Source organism: Penicillium manginii, assembly GCF_028828005.1.
Source record: "Penicillium manginii strain IBT 31320 chromosome Unknown utg000006l:1.0-4164085.0:1.0-4166146.0, whole genome shotgun sequence".
In the NCBI taxonomy this organism is placed as follows: Eukaryota; Fungi; Ascomycota; class Eurotiomycetes; order Eurotiales; family Aspergillaceae; genus Penicillium; species Penicillium manginii.
In genome coordinates, this window is record NW_026643107.1 from 1,440,174 (window position 1) to 1,462,698 (window position 22,525).

Sequence of the window (22,525 nt, forward strand, 5' to 3'; positions counted from 1 at the left end):
TTCCAAAGGTTGATTATGACTGTCTCTCGCGCAGCTGACACTTACAACACGCGGCCAGCAGAATTGCTGGTGCTGCGGTCATTCGTCTTCGTCTTCCTCAACCCCGTCCCGGCCTGGATAGAGGCTAGCAGAGCTGAGCGGTTGTCACCTCCAGCTCCAGCTGCGGCAGGTGGAGGTGGTGGTGGAGCACCGGGAGCCCCAGAGACGGGTGGTGGTGGGGGCGGTGCTGCGGGTGCAGAGCCCATACCTGGGGGAGGAGGAGGCGGTGGTGGAGGGGGGAGGGGGAGGGAGACCAGCTGGTGCGGCAGGAGATGATACATCATCACTGGCGGGCCCGGGGATAGCTGCGGGTGCAGGGGGAGGGGGAGGGGGCGCAATAGGGCTCTCTTGGACCGGGGTGGTGTATTCGGAAGAGGCCTTGTCTTCGTCCATGGCACTTAGGGGACGGGGAGGAGCCATAGTGCCGAACAGGATGCTGGCAAGTTGTTTGGCGCTACCGCCTCCTGCGCGCTCGTCCTCGTCATCGGACGAGTCGGCGTCGGAGCCGGCGGCGGACCAGTCATCGTCTTCTTCGGGGCGAGCACGGCTCTTGCGCTCCAGGGGACCGGCGCCGGTAAATGCGGGCTTGATGGCTTCTTGTTGCTGGAGGCGGTGGAAGGGGTTCGTAGACTGCGCGGCAGGAGGGGAGGTCGCTGGGGTCGAGTCTGCGGGTTGCTGGCCCTGGCCCAAGGACTTGTAGTAGGGGTTCTTGGACTCAGCATCCGGGGTAGCTGCAGGCTGGGAGCGAGAGCTCTCAGGAGAGGTAGGCTGCTGCTCGGGGCTGAAGGCCGTCTCGATTTCTTGCGCGGGAGGCTCGGGGATGGAGATTGTGGGAACGGGTGGCGGCGCACTCAGAACTTGGCTCTGGGTAGGAGTGCTATGTTGAGGAGTGATATCGTCGGGGCCCTCGTCATCTGAAGAGCTCTCATCATCGATGCCTTCAAGTTCAAGCTGCAATTGGCGCTCACGTTCCTTTGCAGCTTCGAGTTCGGCACGTTGGGCTGCGAGACGAGCTTCGTTGTCCTTGGCTTCGCGCGCGGCTTCAGCCTTACGGCGCTTCTCCTCCTGCTTCTTCACCTTGCCTTGTCGGACTTGCTCCTCAAGAGCACGGAGCCGGGCAGCTTGGGCCTGCTTCTCTTTCTCGAACTCATCCTCGTGCGACTGGGCCTCGACCCTAGTATCGGATTAGTACAAAATTACCAGTATAGAAGGTCTAATTGAAGAGACTTACTCGAGACGCTTTGTCTCTGCCTCCTGGGCCTCCTGTTCTTCCTTAATGGCCTGTTCACGGACAGCATGTTCCTTGGCAGCCTCATCCGCCTTCTTCGAGTCAGCTTGACCGGCACTATCGGTCCGGGCTCTGCGAGTGGGAGGAGCAGGTGGAGGCTTCTTGCCGGCCGCCTTGGGAGCAGCTGCTGCGGGTGCAGAATCACCCTTCTCCTCGGCCAAACGGCGAGATCTCTCTTGCTCGCGCTTAGCATCTTCCTCCTCGGCACGTCGCACGCGCTCTTCACGCTCTTTCCTTTCCCGCTCCTGGCGTTGCACGAGGGTCTCTTCAGAGCTGGCAGGCTTCAGACCAGCAGCAGCCATACGCTCGGCAATCCGCTTCTGCGCACGCTCCCTAGCAGCGGCAACGCGGTCCTCGTGTGTATTCCCGGGGGTAGATCCCGAGGAGCCAGTAGATGGCGGCATGTAAGGACGGACTGGTGCCTCCTCGGCAGCAGGGGTGCGGCGCTGCTCCTGGGTTGAGCGCTCACGACTGGAGGTCATATTAATATAGTCATGGTAAAGAAGTGGCAGGGATCAACTTACTCGTCCTTGCGCACATGCGCAGTCTTGCTGTTGCGGCTCAAATCATAGATGAAATCACGAGTGATATCCTCAACGCCAAGAGCATCCTCCCAACGGCGCTTCTCGTGTTCGCGAGTGGAATTCTCGCCTTCGTCGCGGAGACTGTCCTCAAGACTGCGGGTAAACTCTCGAACGCTTTCTTCAACGTCACGGGTCATAACGTCGTTACGCTCTCGCTCCGCCTTCACGTCTGCGCTCTCGCTCTCCAAGCGGCGAGCGGCCTCGCCATCGTCACCCTCCGCAGCGGGAGCAGGACGTCCTGCCAGCTCAGCAGCACGAGCCTGCATACGCGCGCGCGCGCGCGCCTTGATCCGATCTGCCTCGGTAATCGCACCACCGGGTCCAGTACCAACGATGTTACCCGCGCTGGTGGGGTGCGCCTTAGCATCCTTCAAGCGGAAAAGTTCAAGCTTGGCCTCGGCGATCTCACGCTCAATGCGTCGAACATCCGAGGCAGCCTGCGGAACCTGGTCTTCATAGCCTTGAAGCTGGCGACGGAGAGATCTGCGCTCGGCCCCACTATCAAGCTGACGGAAGCTAGCATTGGGATGAGTATCGATATCGTCCTGGACGCGTCGGATACGTTCCATGAGGCTCTCTGCTTCACGGCGGTCCCGACGATCATGGACGTCATCATCCTCAGCACGGTTTTCATCTTGGAAGTCAACGGCATCAAGCATAACCTTGGCTTCGCGAATCTTCTTTCGCAGCTGGTCGGGAGTGAGGTCATCGCCCTCGGAATTTTGAGAAGAAGGAGCTGGGGATGGTGTGCGAGTATCGTTACCAACACGGCGACGGGCGCTTGAACGGTAGCCGCCTGCAGAATCATTGTTCTTGAACATCGTCGCATCCTTGCGAGTAGCCCCAGGCTGGTTATTAGCACCACCGCGGAAGGAGTGGTCCTTCAAGTAGCTGACTCCAGTCTTCTGAGGCTGCAAGAATGCCCCGGTGGTCTTCCGGGTCTCAGCATCCTGCGACAGAAGCGACTTGACCGTGCCGATGGAATCATTCAGATGTCTAGTAGAGGGGGAATGAGCTCAGGGGGCAGACGAGCAGGAACGGGATATCCGTTGAGAGCTCTGTAGATCAAATGCATTCCCACGGCGAACTCGTCCATATTGAGACGGCCACGGTTATTAGGATCGGCCAAAGTCCAAATCCGCTCGAGGTCGTTTCGGTTCAAACCACTCTGACCCATGATCTCAATAGCAGTCTCGCCACTGATAAAACCCTTTCGGAAACCATCCCAGGCACGGAATAGATCGTCGTAGATCTTCTTTTCTTCCTTGGTAATAGCCCAGGCAACTTTAGCGTTTCCGGAAAGATTGGCGGTAGTAAACCCTCCTTCGCGGCCAGGTTGCGGCATGAGTTGCTGCTTCATGGCCTCGATATTAGGGAGACCCTGCGAGGGCGTGTTAATGAAGCCCCACTGTCCAGGAATACCCGTAGGCTGTGCCTGTAGACCGCCAGTCTGGGCAGGGCTCAGGTTGGAGGCGAAACCAGTAGGCATAGGCGGCATTGGAGGTCGGGGACCACTGTATCCTGTGGCTTGCGGGTTGGCCATGAATCCAGTCTGCTGAGCCTGAAGGAATTGCGACTGATTTTGGCCTGGGAAACCGGTTTGCTGAGGCTGCATGCCGGTCTGCTGGTTGAAGAATCCAGTGGGTTGCGCAGTAAGTTGGTTCAAGAGCTGTGTGTTGCTTGGTTGTTGAGGCTGAGGCTGCTGGACTATTGGGGGTGTGGAGTTGTTCTGGAGCACAGAGCCATCGAAATTAGGAACATTAGTACGCTGGGCCGGCTCGGGCTGCGTGTCGGGGACATCGAACGAGATGATGTCAACCATGCTCGAGACCTCATTCTTGATGGTATCGGGCAATGCGGAGGGGAGCTCACGGCCAGTCAGGCGCAGATTACATAGATACATTGCCAATGCGAATTCCGGGAAGAAGAGCTGGCCGGACTTGGTAGAGTCAGACAGAACCCAAATTTTAGAAAGATCAGTGCCCGTAAGCTTCGAGCGCATCAGGAGATCCCTCGCTTTGTCGCCATCCATTGTTTTGCTATCGGTGACTGCAGACTTGAACAGCTGCTCGAACTTGGCTTGGTCCTGAGCGGTAATGAACGACAATCGGATACTTGGGATGCGAGCGCCATTCTTTGGGGGCACTTGAGGAGGGGGGGCCAGAGGCGCCGGTTTGTTGGAAGGAGCTCGCGATCTCGCTCGAGGTCTTGGGCCGATTAGGGAGGCCTGTCGCTTGGGCAAGATGCTGTTGCGGGATAGCTGGCACGGGCGGCACGGGTGGCTGTGACTGAGTCTGGTTCTGGTTTTGGAATCCGGTATATTGAGGCTGGAAGCCGGTCGGCTGGGGCTGTTGGGGCTGTCCGGGGTACCCAGTGAACTGTGGCTGGAGCTGTTGTCCCGCGGGGAAACCAGTGGCCTGAGGTTGGAGCTGCGCATTGCCAAACGGTGAAGGCTGGCCGGCGAAACCGGTCGGCTGGGGCACGAATCCCGTTGCTTGAGGCTGCATTGGTTGCTGCTGTTGTCCCTGAGGGAATTGCGAGTATTGGGGTTGCTGCTGTTGCTGTTGCATGAATGGTGCCTGGCCGGGTCGGCCACCAGCACCACCGCCGACGAAGGAATTCGACGAGGAGTACATCATAGACACGGCGCTCGCATGGACAAAACAGAAGCAGAAGAACCGATGAGAGATTGATGTGAAGAAAGAATGAATGTAGAGGGGGTGGGTGTCAGGAGCAACGTAAATGACGCCGTCGCTGAGACGCGGAGGCCCGCCCGGTTGATTAGTCAGGGGTTCACGGTCCACCAAAAATAGCACAGCATAGTACGAAGTATACAACACTGATATAAGATAGATGATTACTTGCATTTACAAGGTTGGGTGGGTTGAAATATTTGCAATTTGTAGAATATTCGGCAAGTGCTAGTGTTATAGATATTTCCAATGCCAGTATTGACCAGATACCCATCTCACAATCAGGTCTATCAAAGCTCATTTCCATATATAATCAAAGCAGCATCCATGGATGAATAAACTCACAGGAGACCTAAATATCAGTATTCTTATAGGTAAAGCTATTACTATTAGCGTTAGCACTAATAGCCGCCCCATGAAGCATACAACCCAAGCACACAAAGAACAAGACCAAAGCAAGCGATTTCTATATTTAAACCGATAAGAGCAATCTTCTTCGGCGACACAGTCCACTGGCCATAGTTCAGATGCAACCAATAAACACCAGAGAGACCATAACTGAACCAGCTAGCGAAGACAGCGCTAATCAAGCCATTCAAATCACTAAAGACGGGGATAGCTTCGGCAATAATCCATGCAACAGTCCAACAAGACACACGGAGACCGACCCAAATACCGACAGAGCGCTTATTGCACTGGTGCAGGCGGACTTCAAATTCGTGCAAATGCGGGAGTAGATATATCCAAGGTCAGTGTGGCCATTGACGACACCGGCGCCGATAATAGTTGGGATGGCGATTCCAAAGGCTATCTTGCTCATTAGAGGGCCAGCGGAGTTGAAGGCCGGGGATGTCACTTCGCTTCCGATATAGAAGTAGACGACGATGGCGACGGTGAGATAAAGGCAGATCTCGAAGCCTTGAAGCATGAAGAGAGATTTCTTAAAGTCCTGCGGTGTCTCCAATTCGGCGATCAGACCGAAGAAGGCAACGTGGGCGCAGTAGGCGAATACGACATTCGAGACCACCTGGAAGGCTGTGTAAATGGTTGTTTCGGTGGTGGCTTTAATAATAGTACCGGGGGAGGGGCTTTCGATTCCAACGGAAATCATGGTGATCATTACTGCAGTCAAAATACTGAGGAACGAGACGAAGGACATCCATATCATGCCTTTCGTCATACGTGGGAGGGAGAGGATGATAGAAATGACCATGCCGATGATACCAAAGAGAATAGAGCAGGTGGCGTGGTTGGTGACGGTGTTCATCATGATACGGAAGGTGAGAATATGGCTTCTCATAATGAAAAGACAGAAGAGAAATAGCCCTGTACCGAAGAGCTCGCGGCCGAACTTGCCAAGTAAGATCTCTCTGGCATCACCTAGGTTTTGAATGTGTGGGTATCGTTCGCGAAATAAGCCGATGTTGTAGCCGGTGTAGGTTGCAAGAAGACCGAGGCCAATGATCAAGATGACACCTAGAACGAGGCCTAGTATCGCCATAGCGGAGGGTAGTGAGAGTACACCCAGCGACACTGATTCACAGATCATGAGACGACCACATTGCCTGAGAGATATCGCGTTAGAACCTCTTTTTCAATAGGTTTAAGAGCATGTTTTATTGCATACATACCACCACTTTAATGTTTTGTACTTGATCTCGGCGTTCTCCTCGTTACCAAAGGCATCGTGGACTTCACCAGTCTTGAGATGACCTTCCTCCTCAAAGACAGAATCTTCCTTTCTCTCCGTAATCTTGTCATTCTGGTAAACGGGTGGTACAGCATTGACCTCCACTTTGGCCAAATTGTAAACAAGGGATATTAGATAATAGGTATCGAGAATAGACTTGATCAAAAGCTGCGCAAAGCCATGAAAAGAGACAGAGAGGTATAAGAGAATCCGGGGAGACCGAGCCATCTTTATAGGTTTCGATGATCCCCTCCTCGCATGGAATTCCCATCTCCCCAATTTTCGCTTAGGCAAATTCCTCCACTGCTATAGGGGGGGTTATCACCAATCAAATACCTACCAGGCCCAGGAATCTAATTCCAAAGAATAAGATTTAGGTTAAAAAGCCGATAGCTTAGCGGTCTTTCCCTGCAAGTGATAATTTTGGCGTCGGTGAATTTGAACCTTGATAAGGGTGTCCAGTTGAATTTCCCGACAAGATTCCCGACAATCCTTCAAACATACAATAGTGACATGACTGATCTTAGGCGAAAGTTTTGTTCGCCCAGCGGTTGGGTCCTATCAGTAGATTGGTTATTATTTCAGGTCCATTTAATTAGTGTTATGTCAAGCCGACCCTTCCAGACCTGGGAGTCGCTATGCATGTTCTTGTTTCCACAAGGTGGCTTTTATTGCAGAGGCATCCATTCTAAAACACGGCATTGAGGAATGCAATTCATAACTACCATGAGTCCTCGCCAGGACTGCGGACTTTAGTAAAGCGTCGAACCACTGGGTGTCGGTCAAGTCAGGTCAGGACTCGCCAGCGTGTGGGGTAAAAAAGCAAAGAAAAGGACAATCCCAAATCTTCGAAAAAGCAAAGCATATGAAATCTTAGCGCCGCTCCATGCGCCAGATGAAGAATCAAATCCACGATTGTACCGAGCTTGTAAATCAGAGAGATAGCGAAGTGAGAGTGCCGACTCGCCACCTACTCAACAGTAGCCTGTTGCTGATTAGCCGCATTGGCCATCTTGCGCAACTCGTATTCCTTGGTAAATTCTCGGGACAGAATTCCCAGATCCTTGATCAGAGCTTGGCAGGCATTGATTACTGCGTCGCGAGGGGTGATCTCGCCATCCGTCTGTACGCGCAGCTGGAAGTTGGGGGTCAGGGGGTGAGGGACCTGGTCAATAAACATTAGTCCGGTATACATTGACAAGAGAAAGTAATTCCTTACGCGGTAGGCGGAGAAGATAACGTGCGAAGTCTTCAGCAGACGAGTGCGGAGCATGTTGGCGAGGGTGTGGTCCTCCTTGTGGAAAGTGAAGATAGCAGCGGAGGGGAGACCTGATAGTCATGGTCAGTTTTTTTTGGTTACGAAAAGATGCCTTTTGGCTGGAGTCATGGGCCTGAGAGAACTTACGGGTATCAACGTCGACATCAATCTTGTTCTCACCGGGGGCGAGCAGAATAGCCTCGTAACTAGAAAGGAATGTTAGTTGGTGCGCATTACGCAAAACCAGACGTGCGAGAAACATGTTTGCAAGGGTTCAACGGGCAAAGGACAAGGACATGATTCAGGAAAGAGTCTGGGCAATAGATTCTCTTCCTTAAACTGACACATCAACGCCATTGGTCTGGAGACCAGGAGGAGCCCAGCGCCCGACTGGACGCGCAGGACGTCCTGCGAGTTCCCGCGCAAAGGTGACGCTGCTGGCTTCGAACGGAAATTCCGAATTGAGATTTGCCATGGGGTTATGTGGAAGAGGTACTCCCGGAGGGGTTGGGGGTCTTGGGGGAAGAGAATCCATCATGTTGACAGTCCCGATCCTAAACAAGGATATGGGAAACAACGGATAGAAGAATGAGGGAAGGTGCGAAGAGGGCTGTTGCCGTGAAGAAAGTGAGGCAAGTGAGGCCAGGCAGCCCTCCATCGCACCTTCCTGTGAATAGCGGTCACAGTTTACCGGTCCGCTTCGAGGCAGCAAAAGCCATCAAGAGTCCAGGAGAGGTAGATCAATCCACCGCATTCAATGAGAAGAGACAAGGTAATGACAAGACCGGCATATTTGTGAAGCAGATATGAAAGCAAAATTGCACACGCATTCAAATCAAATATTACTCACCGATCCGGCGCGTTCATGATGCTGATATCTCAATTGACTTCAAGACAGAAACTGATGAGGCGAAAAGTGATCTTCCTGGCGTGAGGTCGATTTGGATGTATGGATTTTATAACCAAGTTCAATAGGCAATTAGTCCGATTCCAAGTGTCGAGATATAGGACTTCTAGCAAGGCCGTTCCAATGAAGCGCTTGCCAGCGATTAAAAAGGACCCGCTGCGGTGATGCGGTTGATAATCCCAAAAGTGCCAAGGCTTCAGGCGTGCTTGGAGTTTGATGTAAGCTATTAGAAACGCAGCCCGTCCAGTCGAAGTGATCGTATTGCTATATTTGATGGAGCTGGTGGAAAACCCTGTGGCGATGGATTCGAAGTTGATCTACAGGTTGAAAAGTGTCGGGCCCGCGATCAAAGGCAAATGCGCGATATCAAACACGTGATTTGGTGACTACCCCGTGACTCTCACGTGATGCGCTAAACCCAAAATGGTTGTGAGAGTTCAACGTCTTGAACATACGATTGAAGGGGTAGATCAATTTTATTAAGTATATACCAAGGTAAGCTGAGGAAATTTTATCCTATGTACTAGAGAATACCTAGTACCAGGTACTTTTGCTAACGCTCAACTTGGGGGTTGTGGATCTGTGAAGGTTAATTTGGGCGGCAGTCCACAGGTGCTGATCCTCCACAGCATAGCAAGAATTCTACACCTGGGCATGAAACAATCATGAAAATAAGTCTAAATTTCAAATATTCGTATTTCAATGCGTATACTAGTAGCCCTTATTCTCGTGGGGTCAAATTGCAGATAACTAGGTACCTAGTATACTACGAATGATTTCGTGATCCCGCGCTCTGGAAATTTCAAATATATATCTGCTCCGGTGGATACATGAACTACTCCCCAGTACCTAAATATGTACTACTAGCTACTTCCAAGGTTAGGTACTTAGGACAACCTTCAAGCTGGAAGACCCTACCTACTGCCCACGACCCTAGGTAATACCAAGTGAACCAACACAAACTCAATCAAAAAATTAAGATAGTATAACCGACCAACGGCCGAAATGTATTATGTGAGAGAAGATAACATAAATGCCCGGAGAGAACAAGGACGGAACGAGATGCGACGATGATCCAAAACATTCGAAAAACAACAAATAATGACTCGGACCAGAGGGGGGAAAACAAATAAGATTAACGCCATGCCGTTCCTGCGCCAATGCCAGAAAAGAAAATACAAAGAAAACCATGGAAAATAGGGGGACATATGTTCTCGTACTCAGTTGATATGATAAACTTTGTTGCGCTTCATCTGATGCCTTGATGAAGGATGGTAACTCATAGTTAGAAGAAGGACCGCTCGTCCCGCCCCGCCGCCGGACGATATGAGACGAGACGAGATTGTTGCTTGACGGCAGGATAATTCCGCATGGAATGCCTAGATCGTATGCAGTGGGTGTAATAATAAATGGATGGGTTGTTGTCATATCATGTCATGTCAGTGAGGCGGGCGAGACGAGCGAAAACATCAAGGATGGGTGTCATTTTTATACAACGCGGTGGGCGTGATTCTGATAGTGATTGCAATTGGTGGTGATTTTGACTTCAATCCAATCGGGCTGGATAGATAGCCTTCTTTGTTGGGGCGGGTTGTTCTGGTCTTGGGCGAGGGATTGGGCGGAGTTAGTGCAATGCACTCAGTGCACGGCACCCAACAAATCGCCAAAGGAAGAAGTAGCCCGCTTCATCTTCCAGCTACTCTTCTTCTTATCACGTTTCTTCATCATATCCGCCCAACCCTCGTCTTCATCTTCGTCCCCAGAGCCAGATTGAGCCTGGCGGCCTGCTGGAGACTGACCGGCCTGTGAAACAGGTCGCACGGTCACGGTCGCCATGGTTGTGGACTTAGCGAGGCCGGAGTGGGGGCGTGACGCGGACATGGGTGAGAGATGATTTTCGTCATTCCAGGGCTTCAGATTCGGTGATGTCCCGGGGCGTTCGTTCTCATTATTAATCATCGAGACTGGGCGGTAGCGGGATGCGAGGCCTGCGTTGCTGCGCTCCGATGGTGCGATGGATGCGGCGTAGCCGGGATTATTGTTGGGGAATGGGTATCCCGACATGGTGGGCATGGGAGAGCCGCGGCGATTGGCGATGTTGTTGGGGTCGAGCAGGCCGAGAGTTCGCTGGTCGAAGTTCGGCTGGGCGGCGGCTGCATTTGGCATGGAGACGGGTCGACCTCCGCTGATGGACGGAGGTCCGGTTGGCATGCCTGGCATTGGCATAGGCATACCTGGCATGCCCATACCAGGAGGCATTTGCATGCCCGGCATCATTGGTGGTGGGGTGCCTTGGCCGCCTTGCATGGCCATCATATTCCGCATGAAGTCCATCTGCATCTGCACCATCTGCGACATCTGGTTTGAGAGGTTCAATTGAGCCTGCTCCGATGGGGTGATCTGGCCCTGCTGCTGAGGCATCATCGAGTAAGGTCGAGGGATACCACCTCCAATCGCCCCCATTCCTCCCATTCCTCCCATCGGATCGAACATTGCCTGGGTGTTCGGGCTGCCTCTCCTCGCGGCCCGAGCCCGCTCCTCATTGGCTATCACGTTAATTAGGCCACCAGGAGGAGGTGCTGGAGATGATGCACCTCCATAAACCGAGCCGGAGCCGCCGCCGAAAGCGAGTGATTCGCGATTAGACTCTCGGACTGAGACCAGCGCCGACATAGGGCTCTGGCGGCAGGTTGCGTGCGAACGCAGGCAAGTTGCTTCTATTATAAGGCTCGGCACCGTGGATGGAGTGAGCAGACGACGCATAAGACGGCTGCAACGACGCGCGAAGGTTCGGGTTAGAGCTGGCATTGTTCAGACGAGTAGGTGGTCTGTTGCGATTAGGGAACCCGTGGGCCGCCAGGATACCGAGTGGAACTTCGTCGTCGTCTTCCTCGGCGCTTTTGCCACTGGAGGATTTGTCACCCAGATGGGAAAGGCGGTTTGAATTGAGATTGGGGGTGCTGCTGCTTGCACCGCTCATCTCGGGGCGAAGTGACGGTGAAGGGCTTTTCTGACCTGTCACCTTCATCATCTGTTGGCGGTATACAGAGAGATGGGCCTCCTGCTTCCTGCGTTGTCGCTCCGTCTCGCGTTGCTTCTCGGCCTCATCTTCCTCGTCATCGAATTCATCATTGACAGATTCATCATCACTCTTCGTTGCATTGCTATTAGAACGACGCAGTTCTTGCTGTTGGCGGTAATGTTCGAATTGGGATGGGGTCATGACCTTATTTCCCGGGGAACTCCTCTTGGGCACGCTTTCAGCGAACTGCACAGCCAAACGGCCATGGTCCGCAATGGCCGGATCGGGGGACTCGCGACCTGAGAACATCGATTCTGGCTCTGGCTCTGCGTAGATAGGACTCGCTGCCTTGCCCTTGTCAAAATAAGGCGTTGCGTTGGGTGAAGGACCACCGTCGGTCCAAAGCAGAGATTTTCTGACAAGGTTGGCGTCCTCGTCTTCAATCGGGCTAGCGTCCCCTCCGTACGAGTATACTCCACTCCGGCGCAAATTCGAGAAATTGGATTGTCTTCTGTTGGGGCGTTCGAGGGCACGATGGGAAGTGGTAGCACCGAGGGTTTGGTTGGGACCGGGTGACGGCCTGCGAAATCCAGTGACGGTATCGGCGGAGGATTGAGCTGGTGAACCGGTATCCCTTCCTCTACCGGCATCATGATCATTAAGAAGGCCTTCCTGGGAATAATGCCTTGTATGACGACTGTCCCATGAGTAAGGGGAGGGTTCGACGGGAACTGAGCGGTCTGTACTAATAGGCGGGGGTCGTGCATTTCTGCTGGCTTGAAACTCTGGAAGGGCTTGTGTAGGTGGAGAAGAGGAGTACTATATCATCAATTAGTATAGACCCCTTGCATGATAAGATTAAGAGCCTCCGCGTACCTGATTAGACCGTTGAGGTTGAGGGGAAGGGTCGCGCAACATGGCGCTATCCCTTTTTCCTAAATGGTCGAACATCTTTCCAAAATCGTCCGACCCTGCCCCTAGATCCCAGTGCGAATCTGGAAGTTTTGGCGGAGTCGCTGTGTCATTGGTACTTCCTGACACTGTTCGCTGCCTCGTCTCCTCCGGCGGCGTTGCATGCCGGGGAGGAGCGGGGGGCCCTGAATTCGAGTTCTTACTAAATCGACCACCAAAGGAGAATGTTCTACCAGCAGCGGCGCGGAGGGCCCCAGAAAGTGGAGGTGGGACGGGGATATCGTGGATCCGTGAATGCGGGGATGCGGTGTCTTCGGATGGGATTTCTGTGGAGGAAGGGAGGGTGGACGAAGAGCTCAGACGAGTTGACGTCGAACTCTCGTACGTTGCACCACTGTGCCGTTTTCGGGTCAGACGCATTCTCAGGGAGTCCAAAGGTCGAGCGTGAGGGTGTTCATCATACCGATTCTTGTCCAGGGGTTGCTCGGTACCCGCGAAGATATTGTCATCTTCCAACATGGACGGGACTACATTACCCTCGCTCATGCGTTTAGTGAGCGGAGCACCGTCCGTCATCGATCTGTGAGGCCCCGGACGTTCGAAAACCTTGAAAGAGGACTGCGGGCGTGTCTCCACGTCCTCCAGAATGTTTCCGGAAGACTTGCGTCGTTGAAAGCTCTTGGGCAGCTTCATTGGCATTGTGAGCGGCTTATTGGCCTAACGAAGGGAAGCGTTCTAGAATAAACCAAATGTATCACTAAGTCCTCTGGATGTCGTTGTGGTGTGCGCCCATAAGGTTTTGCTTGGCCGATCCTGGGATGGAGAGTGGAGGAATTATCGCTCGGGGGACTCGGGGGGGATTTTGGATGTGTCAAATGCAGGTTGACAGCCAGCAGAAAACGGACGTGTCTAGTTAACGGGATAGACGATCGGCCGGCGGTCGCAAGGGGAGAGCAGAAGATAAACAACAATCGGTGGGGGAGAGGTTGTTAATCAGGGGATGGGCTAGCAAAGAATTGCAACGAGTCAGTCACAAAGGAAGCTTCTGGCACGGAGTTAAGTTCCCGAAACACCACAACACAACACAGTTTCCTTAGCGGCTGATCAAGGCCCATTCAGAATCCACAGCGATCGGGTGATGCAACGAGCGACACACACCTTGGCAGTTCTCCTGGAGTGATTGGATTGGAATGGAGTGGATTAAATTGGATTGGGGATTGTCCCTCGGGGTAGGTGGAAGAGGAGGAGGATGATCACCGGAAAAGAGAGAGGTGAAAGCCAGAGAAAATTAGGCGGGCAAACGGCCAAAGAAAGAAGTGTGAGACCTCAGGAGCAGAATGGATGGTTTCACTTGGGCTCCGCTCGAGATTGACTCCCGAGGAGGACGAGCGAGTCAGATCGGAATGGGGAAGCAGCAGGTGGGGAGGTGGATCAACAGGGACTTTCAGCTCGGGTAGAGTAGACAGCTGTGCCTCAAGGTGGGTGACAACTGTGGGAATAGCAGAGCAACCAGACAAGAATGAGGGCAAAGACAAAAAGGAAAGAATGTTGAGGCAAGAATGAGAAAGGAAAAGTTTAGAGGGGTGCCAACCGTTTGGGGGAAGGCCGAGAGTCTAGTCCCTGCATTATTGCCTCTTGTGGCTGTCGACCAGCAGTATACATACTAGTGTACTAGTATACTAGTATCAGTATACTCAGTATTGAGCACACTGGTATGTACTAGTGTACTAGTATTGTACACTAGATGTATACCAGTGTGCTAAATACTAAGGATCGTCCTCTGATCAGGCCAGACCCGACCATGTGAAACCAATCTTCTATGTATAGCGAGAGGTAGTGCCCTGATGGCCTAAAAATAAACATTACTAAGCGAGGGAAGCCAATCATATTTGGCATACCCACAGTAGTACAGTGGCGTTCCAAAGGTTTGAAACACCCTGAGCGACCGCCTTCCCCTACCGCCCACTATATTAGTACACCGCCCCCTATTCTACTACGCGACGTGCGTTGTATATAGCATATTATACACATTCCACGCGTTATATTGAGCTATTTGGGCCTTTAGAATGCCACCAATTCGTCATACTGCTCTGCAATTGGTGCAAAACCAATATGATACACCGTCACAGCATCCAAATGTAACACAACGCTCACGCCGGTGTCAATTAGCACCACATGAACGTGTTCGACTTGTTGAATTGAAAGCTATTGGATGGTCATATACTGAGATCCATGAACGCTATCCTTATATTCCAATTGGAACAATCAAAACTACAGTTGCTCGGGCGGAAAAACGAGGCCCAACTCAGGCTGCATTACCTCGTTCTGGTACACCAAAAAAGTTGGATGAAACAGATCGATTGAGGATACTTGAAGCAATATCAGAGAACCCACGAATTAAGTATGATGCTCTACTAGCTTTAGTCAACTTCAAATGCGGTCGAGCGACTATTTGGCGACTTCTCCAAGGTGAAAATAAACGGAAATGGCTTCAACTTCAACGACCTGAGTTAACCGACCAACAGGCTCGCCAGAGACTGGCTTGGGCACATCGAGTCCAAGATTATGACTCTGAAAAATGGAAAAAGATCTTCTGGTCAGATGAAACAACTATCGAAAGAGGAAAAGGAGGACGGCGAGAGTGGACTTTTACACCACGAAACCGCCAAATTGCGGAACGAGATGTTCAACAGGTCCCATGTCACAAAAGTGTTAAGCAAATGTTTTGGGCTGCCTTTTCAGGGACCGGTCGTCGATCCGGACTTATTCCACTCTTTGGAGATCCAGATTCTCCTAATGGAGGGGTGAACCGATTTGTTATCTTGGAATTATATCAGCGTGTGCTTCCAACTTTGCTAAGCGGAGTTGAAGGTGCTGTGTTTCAACAAGACAATGCTTCAGTTCATACTGCACATATTGTTCGTGATTGGATTGCTGATCAGGACTATGAGATTATGAAATGGCCTCCATATTCGCCTGATCTAAGTCCAATTGAGAATTTATGGTCGTTACTCAAGGCAAAGATATATGAATTGCACCCTGAGATTAGGGGCATGCCAAATAACGACGATACTCTACAGTTTATTATTGGGGTAGCACAGATAGCGTGGTCTATGATTGATATAGCGATACTAGAAAATTTGGCTATTACTATGCCACACCGTGTACAGCAAGTTATTGAAAATGATGGCTGGTATACTAGTTATTAGCAATTGTCAATACATGAGGTTTTTATTTTGTGCCGGTCGCGAGGTTTTAGTGCGGCAGAAAAAGCGGCAGAAAAATAGGGGGTGTTTCAAACTTTTGGAACGCCACTGTATACTGCATACTACTCAGTATACACACTGTATACAAGTATACAGTACTCATACCATCACATTCTCATGTTCTGGCCTCTTCTTTCAAGAATGTAATCACAAGCTATCTCACTTGACCTCGCATAGTGGTACCCAGATCTACTCCCTACTCATATTCCCATTCTGTCTAGGGATATTCAATTTGATACCAGTCTTGACCAGTCACCCGCTTACCTCACGGCCGATTTCAACAGCCGTACCACCTGCCCCGTCACACTCGGGTCATCCACCAATGCTTGGTGCAACCACCAACCCTAAAGACCTCGGGAACCTTGGAATAGCAGACAGAATACATAAAAGCACATAATTGGAAGATAACTTGAGATCGCTACAAAACATGGAATGGCAGTGCGTGAAGCATCCCTCCACAAGGATCCACAAAATGAAGTCGATCAACACCTCCGTCGCCAACCTCCCGATCCAGTCCCATCTATCCCGTTTTCAACTTGACAAAAATATATCGTACAGATTGCTTAGCTTAGCTTAGCTTAGCTTCGATTTTAATGCAATCTTCCTTCTTCCTCGCAGATCTCCCGACAAACACAAATCTCCATCTCCCCTCCCCTCCCCTCCCCTCCTCTCAACTATGGGATTTATCTATTTGGCAAAGTGAAGGTCGTAGTTCAACCACTTGCGCGCAACAACACCATCCACATCCAAACCCGGGGTACCATAAGTCAAAGGCGCATAGAAGATAAAGCCCCAGATCGTAACGCCAAGAATGACCGTCGTCGCCGCCCACGCCGCAATGACAGACTTGCACCCCATGCGCTCCTTCGCCGTGACGAATCGGCGCACACTCCGGCTCACCCGTCCCTTGGCCTTGCCAGAGGGATCGTCGGCAGGTGGGGCGGCCGTGTCAGGATCCAGTGGCTGCAGGTTGAAGATAAATTCAATCAGCGCGCCAGTCACCATCGTCGACGCCAGGTGCGAGGGCAGGTAGTGGTGCAGGAAACGTTGGCGGCCCATGAGCCAGAAGGGGAAGTAGTGTGCGGCCCAGCACAGGAACAGGAAGCCCGTGCTGTTGTACAGGCGCGACCGGGTGCCGGGGCCCCAGACTGGAGAAAAAAAAAGACGTTAGTGAATTGTTCACGGGTCGTGCGTGGGGGAATGTTAGATAACTTACTTTCTTCGAGGGCGTCCACGCCACGGCGGAGCGAAAGCTGGTCGGCTCCAACGATGCCGGCGAAAACGGCGAGCAGACTGCTGGCAATCCACCATCCGATGGGGTTACCGAGGAAGTAGATCTGCTCGCGGGTGTCGTTCTTGGTCCAGAAGCTCACGCCGCGGAGCAGGAAGGGCCACTGGAATGGCTCGGTGGCGTAGGGGTGGCTGCTGGTCAGGGCGTTGTTGTGGTGGAACATGGCTCCCTGCAGCTCGAAGTATTTGCGCAGGAAGGAGATTTGCTTGGGCTTGCGCTCCTGGCGCACCAGGCGAGGGCTATCAGCTTCCAGACCGTCAATGGTCTCGGCGAACCATACGTTGCTGGATTGCAGGATGTTCTTGTTGCCGTTGATCTCGGCCTGCTTGAAGCCCCATTCGGGAAGGGGGTGGTGTGTGTCCACATGGCAACTCGAGTCGGCACATGAATCAGCTTGAACAAGCTTGCATATGTGCGGAACTCTTGCTCCGGCTTGCCGTTCTGGATCTGGATCTCGAACATGGTGTCGTTGTGGCGATCGCCGGCAGCCAGCTCTTGAGAGACAGTGGTGAACTCCTGGTTGGTTGGGAAGAAAGGAGAAGCCACATCGTGGGTCAGGAGGAAGGTGTCAGTGCCCACATGGCGGAGCTGAATGAAATCACCGTTTTGCACGCTCTTGGGCTGGCCATCATCTGCGAGGGGCTTGGTGGGAAGAATTTGCCACAGGTTGTTCGTGTCGTTGTGGGGGTATCCAGTAACCTGCTGTCCCTGGCTGGAGATACGGCCATCGTCATATCGCAGGGGGTAGTTCTCGTAGTGGCTGTGGAGGAGAACCTTGGTGTCCTTGTGACGCATGGTAATGCTGTCGAAGTACTGGACGCCGACTGACTGAGCAGTCATAGCGTTGTCACTGAGAGTCTCCTGGAATTCCGGGGACATGAACTCATCGCCGGGTCCGGAGCGGGTGAGAATGGCGAAGTGAACCTGGAACCAGAACAGATAGAAGAAGAACGGGATCACAACAAGGCCAACACCACGGGCAATAAAGTGCTTGGTGAAAGTGACCATATCAAGGGCACCCTGGCGGCGATTGATGTCCAAGAGGTTCCACAGATCGACTAGGACAGCCGCACCAATGGTGACGAAGGTGAATACACCGACATACTTGGTGGAGATTACGCAGCTCAGGCAGAATCCAGTCAAAAGCAGCCACTTCCACCACTTGCGCCCGAACGCCTCATGACGCAGCTTGTAGAACTTGACGTAGCATAGAACACTCAGAGCCATGCTCAGAACCAGGGTTGCGTCCAGAAGAATGAGACGATCCTCGGCAATGTGGGCATTGTCAAACACCATCAGACCGGCGGCCAGAACACAGGCAGGCAGAGAGTACCCGGATTCCCACATGGTCAAAAACACAACGGGGATAGTAAGGGCACCGAGGGTGGCAGGCATAGCGCGGAGTGCCACGTAGGGGACATTGTTCTCGATGTACGAGTCACCGATGTTCTCGAAGAAGAAGTGGCCATCAAATCCGATCAACCAGCCCATGAGTGCAAAGAGCAGCTTTCCAAACGGCGGGTGGACATCGAAGAAGTACATGCGTTGCAGATAGTAAGAGGCGAACTAGATTTAGCAATTGTGTTAGCTCGACCAGGCCCCCTTTTCGTCGAATATGATGGTGTCGCGGAGCTTCAGGGAGCGTACCTTTCCAAAGTGAACCTCATCGAAGACCACCTCATTGGGGTAGTCAATGCGCCAGAAGCGAGTCGCAAAGGCCAAGACGGTCAGAATGGTTATGGCCAGCCAGTAATCCCATTCCGAGTTTCGCTTGCCGGAGGCGACCACTGGAGCTGAGCCATCATTGGAGCTGACGGCGGGAGTATCCTTCTTGCCACCTCTCTTGCGCAGAGAAGGCGAGGACGACATGATGGGCGAAATAAAAGGAAAGAAAGAAAATATTAAAGGAAGAGAGCGACCGTGAAACTACCTAAAGTAAATAGACTTCCGAAAACGCGCAACGTCAGCACCGAATCATCGAATCGCGAGGGAGGGAGAGGGGTCACGGAGTAGAGGTAAAGATAGACTTACCAGAACCACCAAATAGCATGGCACTCAATCAAACGAGTGCCAAAAGAAACAGGGTGTTGAATAAGGAGTTGTCGGAGGGGGCGTGTGAGGCTGCGTGTCCTTCTTGTTTCTGGGGAGGGCGGTGGCCCGGGCGGCGCACATCACCGCAGCCCTACCAATCAGAGTCGGGATTGCACAGTCATGAGGCGGTGGATATACATAGCATCTAAGTGCGTTTGAAGTTGATCGTAATATTTCCTTAGATAAAACCAAAGCTAAGAGTAATAAAGAACCAACAAGGAAATCAATAAGAATGAATGAGGAAAAGAAAAGATGAGATAAGAAGATATGCAGTTTCAGACATTCAACAATGCTCCCAAACCCCAGAATGCATCTAGTTTGATGATTTCGTTCCAAATATACACCGACATGCCAAAAACAGGTCTCGTAGCTCATGGGTATCAGTCAAGATAAAAGCAAATAATAAAGCAAATAATAAAAAATCAAACACCAAATCCTCATTCGTCATCTGTCAAATTCAAAAGCTGCACCTCGGTCTGCACCAAGCACTGGAAGTCACTTCGTGACATTCCTGTCGCCTTAGCCAGACGGAACAGACTCTTGATACTGGTACCAATATGTTGCTTCACGCCTACTTCGTAGGTGGATTGGCTCTCCGCTTCCTGCTCCAGCTTCGCGACGGCATCGGAACTGCCTGAAGAAGCAGATGCGGGGCGGGGGTGGCTAAGAGCATGCGCAGACGCATCGATGGGGATATTATCATGAGAGTAACCATTTTTGCGAGGGCCATTTGCCGGGTCATCAGATCCACTCATTTGCGAGCGTAGTAGAGTGGCAAGAATATCTCCGTTCAAAGATGACGGACCAACTTCTGGCTGTTCCTCGGTGGGGTCATGGCTATCCATCGCCGGCTGCACATCACCGTACTGGGAAAAGTACGATGCTTCAGAGAGGCCAGATGGACCCTTTGAGGACGCCGGTGCGGGGGTCTTAACGTTAGGTGTTTCCCCGCCGCCGGGGGTGGCATCATACTGAGCCCAGTAATCGTCGTCATCGTCTTCTTCCTCGTCCTGGACTTGTTCACTGTTTGACTTTTCGTCCTTCTCATCCAGGATTTCTGCCAGAAGTCTGTCTTTTGCCTGTGTAGTTGCTTCGCTAATGGAAGAGGCCCAGGTGTTTTCGTCGTCTGCAGGGCTCTCCCGCGGAAGCAGTTCCGCCACCCGCCAGCCGCGGCCATGCTCGTCGGTGGGGCACCACAGGTAGATCACTGCTAGACTGTACTCTGGTAGCAAGACCAGTGACTGGAGAGTCTCGTCGTCAATCCGTTTGTAGGTTGCCGGCAGGTCGTCTGCGAGCTCAATCTCGCCGGAGACGGGGTGTGGCTCAAAAGTGGTGCTGCCGACGATGCTCTGGAGACGGTCCGCTTTGGCGGTGTCCCAACAGAGAAGCTTCAACCATGAGTCATCAGTAGAAGTAGATACTGAGGTAAGGATTTGGAGTCGTTGGCGGAGGATTGGGGAGAGTAGTGGGAGGAGGGCTGGTGGCGGGCGTGGGGAGACAAAGGCTATAGGAAGACAGGCGAGGAGAGGAGGGAGCAAAGCTCGAGAGTCGGGGGAATTGATGAGCTCGACCATAGTCACAAAAGGTATACTGAGTGACTTGGAATCCGGGGTGTGGAGAGAAGGAGAAAAGAAAAGAAAAGAGGGGAGACAAGAGGACCTGGGGAAGAGGTGAAGTGAAAGCTCCTCAGTTTCCTGGCCGATCCATTCGCCCGAAGCGTGGGGCAGCGGCGGGCCGGAAGCTTACTGGCTGAAGTAGTTAGACTACCGTGTATATCTTCACTTCATGAAGCTCTTCCATATGAATTATATTTATAACATCAAAGCAGCTGCTTTTCGAGATATGTTGACCTTTTACTCCACTCAGTAACTGGTTTGACGTTGCAATGGAGCCATAGCCATGGCAATGACCATGTTTTTAGTGGTACCTTCGGCTCGATGTGACCCTGCAGATGCATTGGGAATATAATCAACATAGAAGACACTTCTAAATTATGGGCATCGGAGGTGTCGGACACTTGAGTGCTCAACTTTGGGCCGATTTCTAACTCCTTGCGTTGGCCGTCCAGGCTTTCTTCCTTCCCCGATGGTCCTTCTGTGGGGGCAGCTTATCGGTCCAATGAAACACCCCACGAGATAGGATGCTTGTTAAGCCCCTGGCTTATTTTCTTTGCTCCTGGTACCTGCGCTATAACCATATGATAAGTTGATCCTCCTTTCTTCCGACAGGCGCGGAGGGATCTTCAGAATCGGGCTCGATTTCGCCAAAGGGATAGCTGTCATCAACGAAACTTGGAAAGGCCAGGGCAGAAGATTAGGGCTGTGGGATTCAATTTTGTGTCCTATTGATCTGTTTGTGGCATAAGGAGAGTCAGCTATATCACAAGATATTTTTCGTAGTGTGCTTGTCCCCTGAATGACTAGATCGTTGAAAGGAACAAATTAGGCGAAACACTTCCTTCTTCGGCGTCATATTGCCGACTGTCCGCACGTCCATGGCATTAAGAGAAAAAGAAAAACACTCTTTTTTCCCTTTTCAAAGCAGGCCCAATGAATTTCCGATGACTCCTCGTTGGCCAAGATCAGATTTCTTACCAAGGAGCATTCAAGTTGCTTTGTCAGATAGTGCTAGACCTGATCATGCGCAATATTCCAGCATATCCGACCAAGCAGATGTGGAGCAAACAGCTGGGTGCGGATTTGCCAGTTCTTATTTAGAAAGAAGTGTCCAGAAAAGTGCCACTCGAATGCGGGAAGCAGAGCAAAGAAAAGAAAAGAAAGCAAAAGCCCTCCAGACATGCATCTGTTGCTGGGGTAATTACCCCGCCACAGAGACACTTGTGACAGAACCAACGGCCAAGGCCAGAATATATTGCGTCAGTCGACAGTGAAAGAGAAACAATGTATATAAGAATGATTCCGAGGTCGAAAATCTCACGATTTATACAGAGGCTTTGGATGTCGAGGCTCCCCAGTTATCACTGTACCGAAGCCCTCGCTTAATCCGAATTTCCTGTGTGTCGCAGGCCACACATCTCATAGTCTATTGTAACGACTCATTGGCATGAGAAGCATCTCCTGATTTGGCGAAAACTCCTTGCCACCAAAAAGATAGGCCCAGAGCCGACATAATTTTTAAATTTTATGCCGGAAAAGCTCGGTTTCATGCCCGATGACCCGTACGCAATCCTCGTGCCCCCGAGAGGCCGACTACAATCAGTAAGCGAGTGACCAAAAGTTATTTAACTTCCATCAAATGGGGCGTCGATCCTATTCGACTGATGAAGACAACTTCCCAATGGAGTTGAAAGAGGAGAATACTCTAACATGGAACTGACTATTCAGCCATTAGGCTACCTTTCTGGGGACTCACCCATCCATTCACTAACAGTTCCCTGTCAAAAAGCAATGAAGACACATTACTAAAGCGATTTCAATTCAATTACGGAGTACTCCGTACGCAGTTGAAGATAGGGTAGTACAAG

At 51.8% G+C, this 22,525-nt stretch overlaps 6 protein-coding genes across 6 annotated transcripts; all 6 read right to left on the reverse strand.

Moving 5' to 3' along the window:
- Positions 1–41: 41 nt before the first annotated feature.
- On the reverse strand, positions 42–4,547 carry pan1 (actin cytoskeleton-regulatory complex protein PAN1; the record flags this gene model as incomplete). Its single annotated transcript, XM_057105545.1, is given in 7 exon segments — positions 42–247; positions 294–1,213; positions 1,271–1,798; positions 1,852–2,926; positions 2,941–4,056; positions 4,179–4,301; positions 4,322–4,547. The coding sequence occupies 7 exon segments, from the start codon at positions 4,545–4,547 to the stop codon at positions 42–44; spliced, it is 4,194 nt and encodes a 1,397-aa protein (XP_056956994.1).
- Positions 4,548–5,005: 458 nt separating this feature from the next.
- Positions 5,006–6,522, reverse strand: N7533_008896 (Amino acid transporter transmembrane; the record flags this gene model as incomplete). The annotated part of the gene is made up of 3 exons (XM_057105546.1): positions 5,006–5,207; positions 5,273–6,169; positions 6,236–6,522. 3 exons carry the CDS (start codon positions 6,520–6,522, stop codon positions 5,006–5,008), a joined length of 1,386 nt encoding a protein of 461 aa, XP_056956995.1.
- Positions 6,523–7,270: 748 nt separating this feature from the next.
- On the reverse strand, positions 7,271–8,027 carry N7533_008897 (DNA-directed RNA polymerase II core subunit RPB11; the record flags this gene model as incomplete). The annotated part of the gene is made up of 4 exons (XM_057105547.1): positions 7,271–7,459; positions 7,514–7,623; positions 7,700–7,758; positions 7,897–8,027. Coding segments are annotated over 4 exons (489 nt in total), but the record flags the coding sequence as incomplete, so codon positions are not given.
- A 2,070-nt stretch (positions 8,028–10,097) lies between these two features.
- N7533_008898 (uncharacterized protein) lies at positions 10,098–13,092 on the reverse strand (the record flags this gene model as incomplete). Its single annotated transcript, XM_057105548.1, has 3 exons — positions 10,098–11,005; positions 11,115–12,300; positions 12,358–13,092. The coding sequence occupies 3 exons, from the start codon at positions 13,090–13,092 to the stop codon at positions 10,098–10,100; spliced, it is 2,829 nt and encodes a 942-aa protein (XP_056956997.1).
- A 3,254-nt stretch (positions 13,093–16,346) lies between these two features.
- Positions 16,347–18,819, reverse strand: pmt4 (dolichyl-phosphate-mannose-protein mannosyltransferase; the record flags this gene model as incomplete). Its single annotated transcript, XM_057105549.1, has 4 exons — positions 16,347–16,807; positions 16,876–17,272; positions 17,323–18,516; positions 18,598–18,819. 4 exons carry the CDS (start codon positions 18,817–18,819, stop codon positions 16,347–16,349), a joined length of 2,274 nt encoding a protein of 757 aa, XP_056956998.1.
- Positions 18,820–19,478: 659 nt separating this feature from the next.
- N7533_008900 (uncharacterized protein) lies at positions 19,479–20,615 on the reverse strand (the record flags this gene model as incomplete). The annotated part of the gene is made up of 1 exon (XM_057105550.1): positions 19,479–20,615. One exon carries the CDS (start codon positions 20,613–20,615, stop codon positions 19,479–19,481), a length of 1,137 nt encoding a protein of 378 aa, XP_056956999.1.
- Between the last annotated feature and the right edge of the window lie 1,910 nt (positions 20,616–22,525).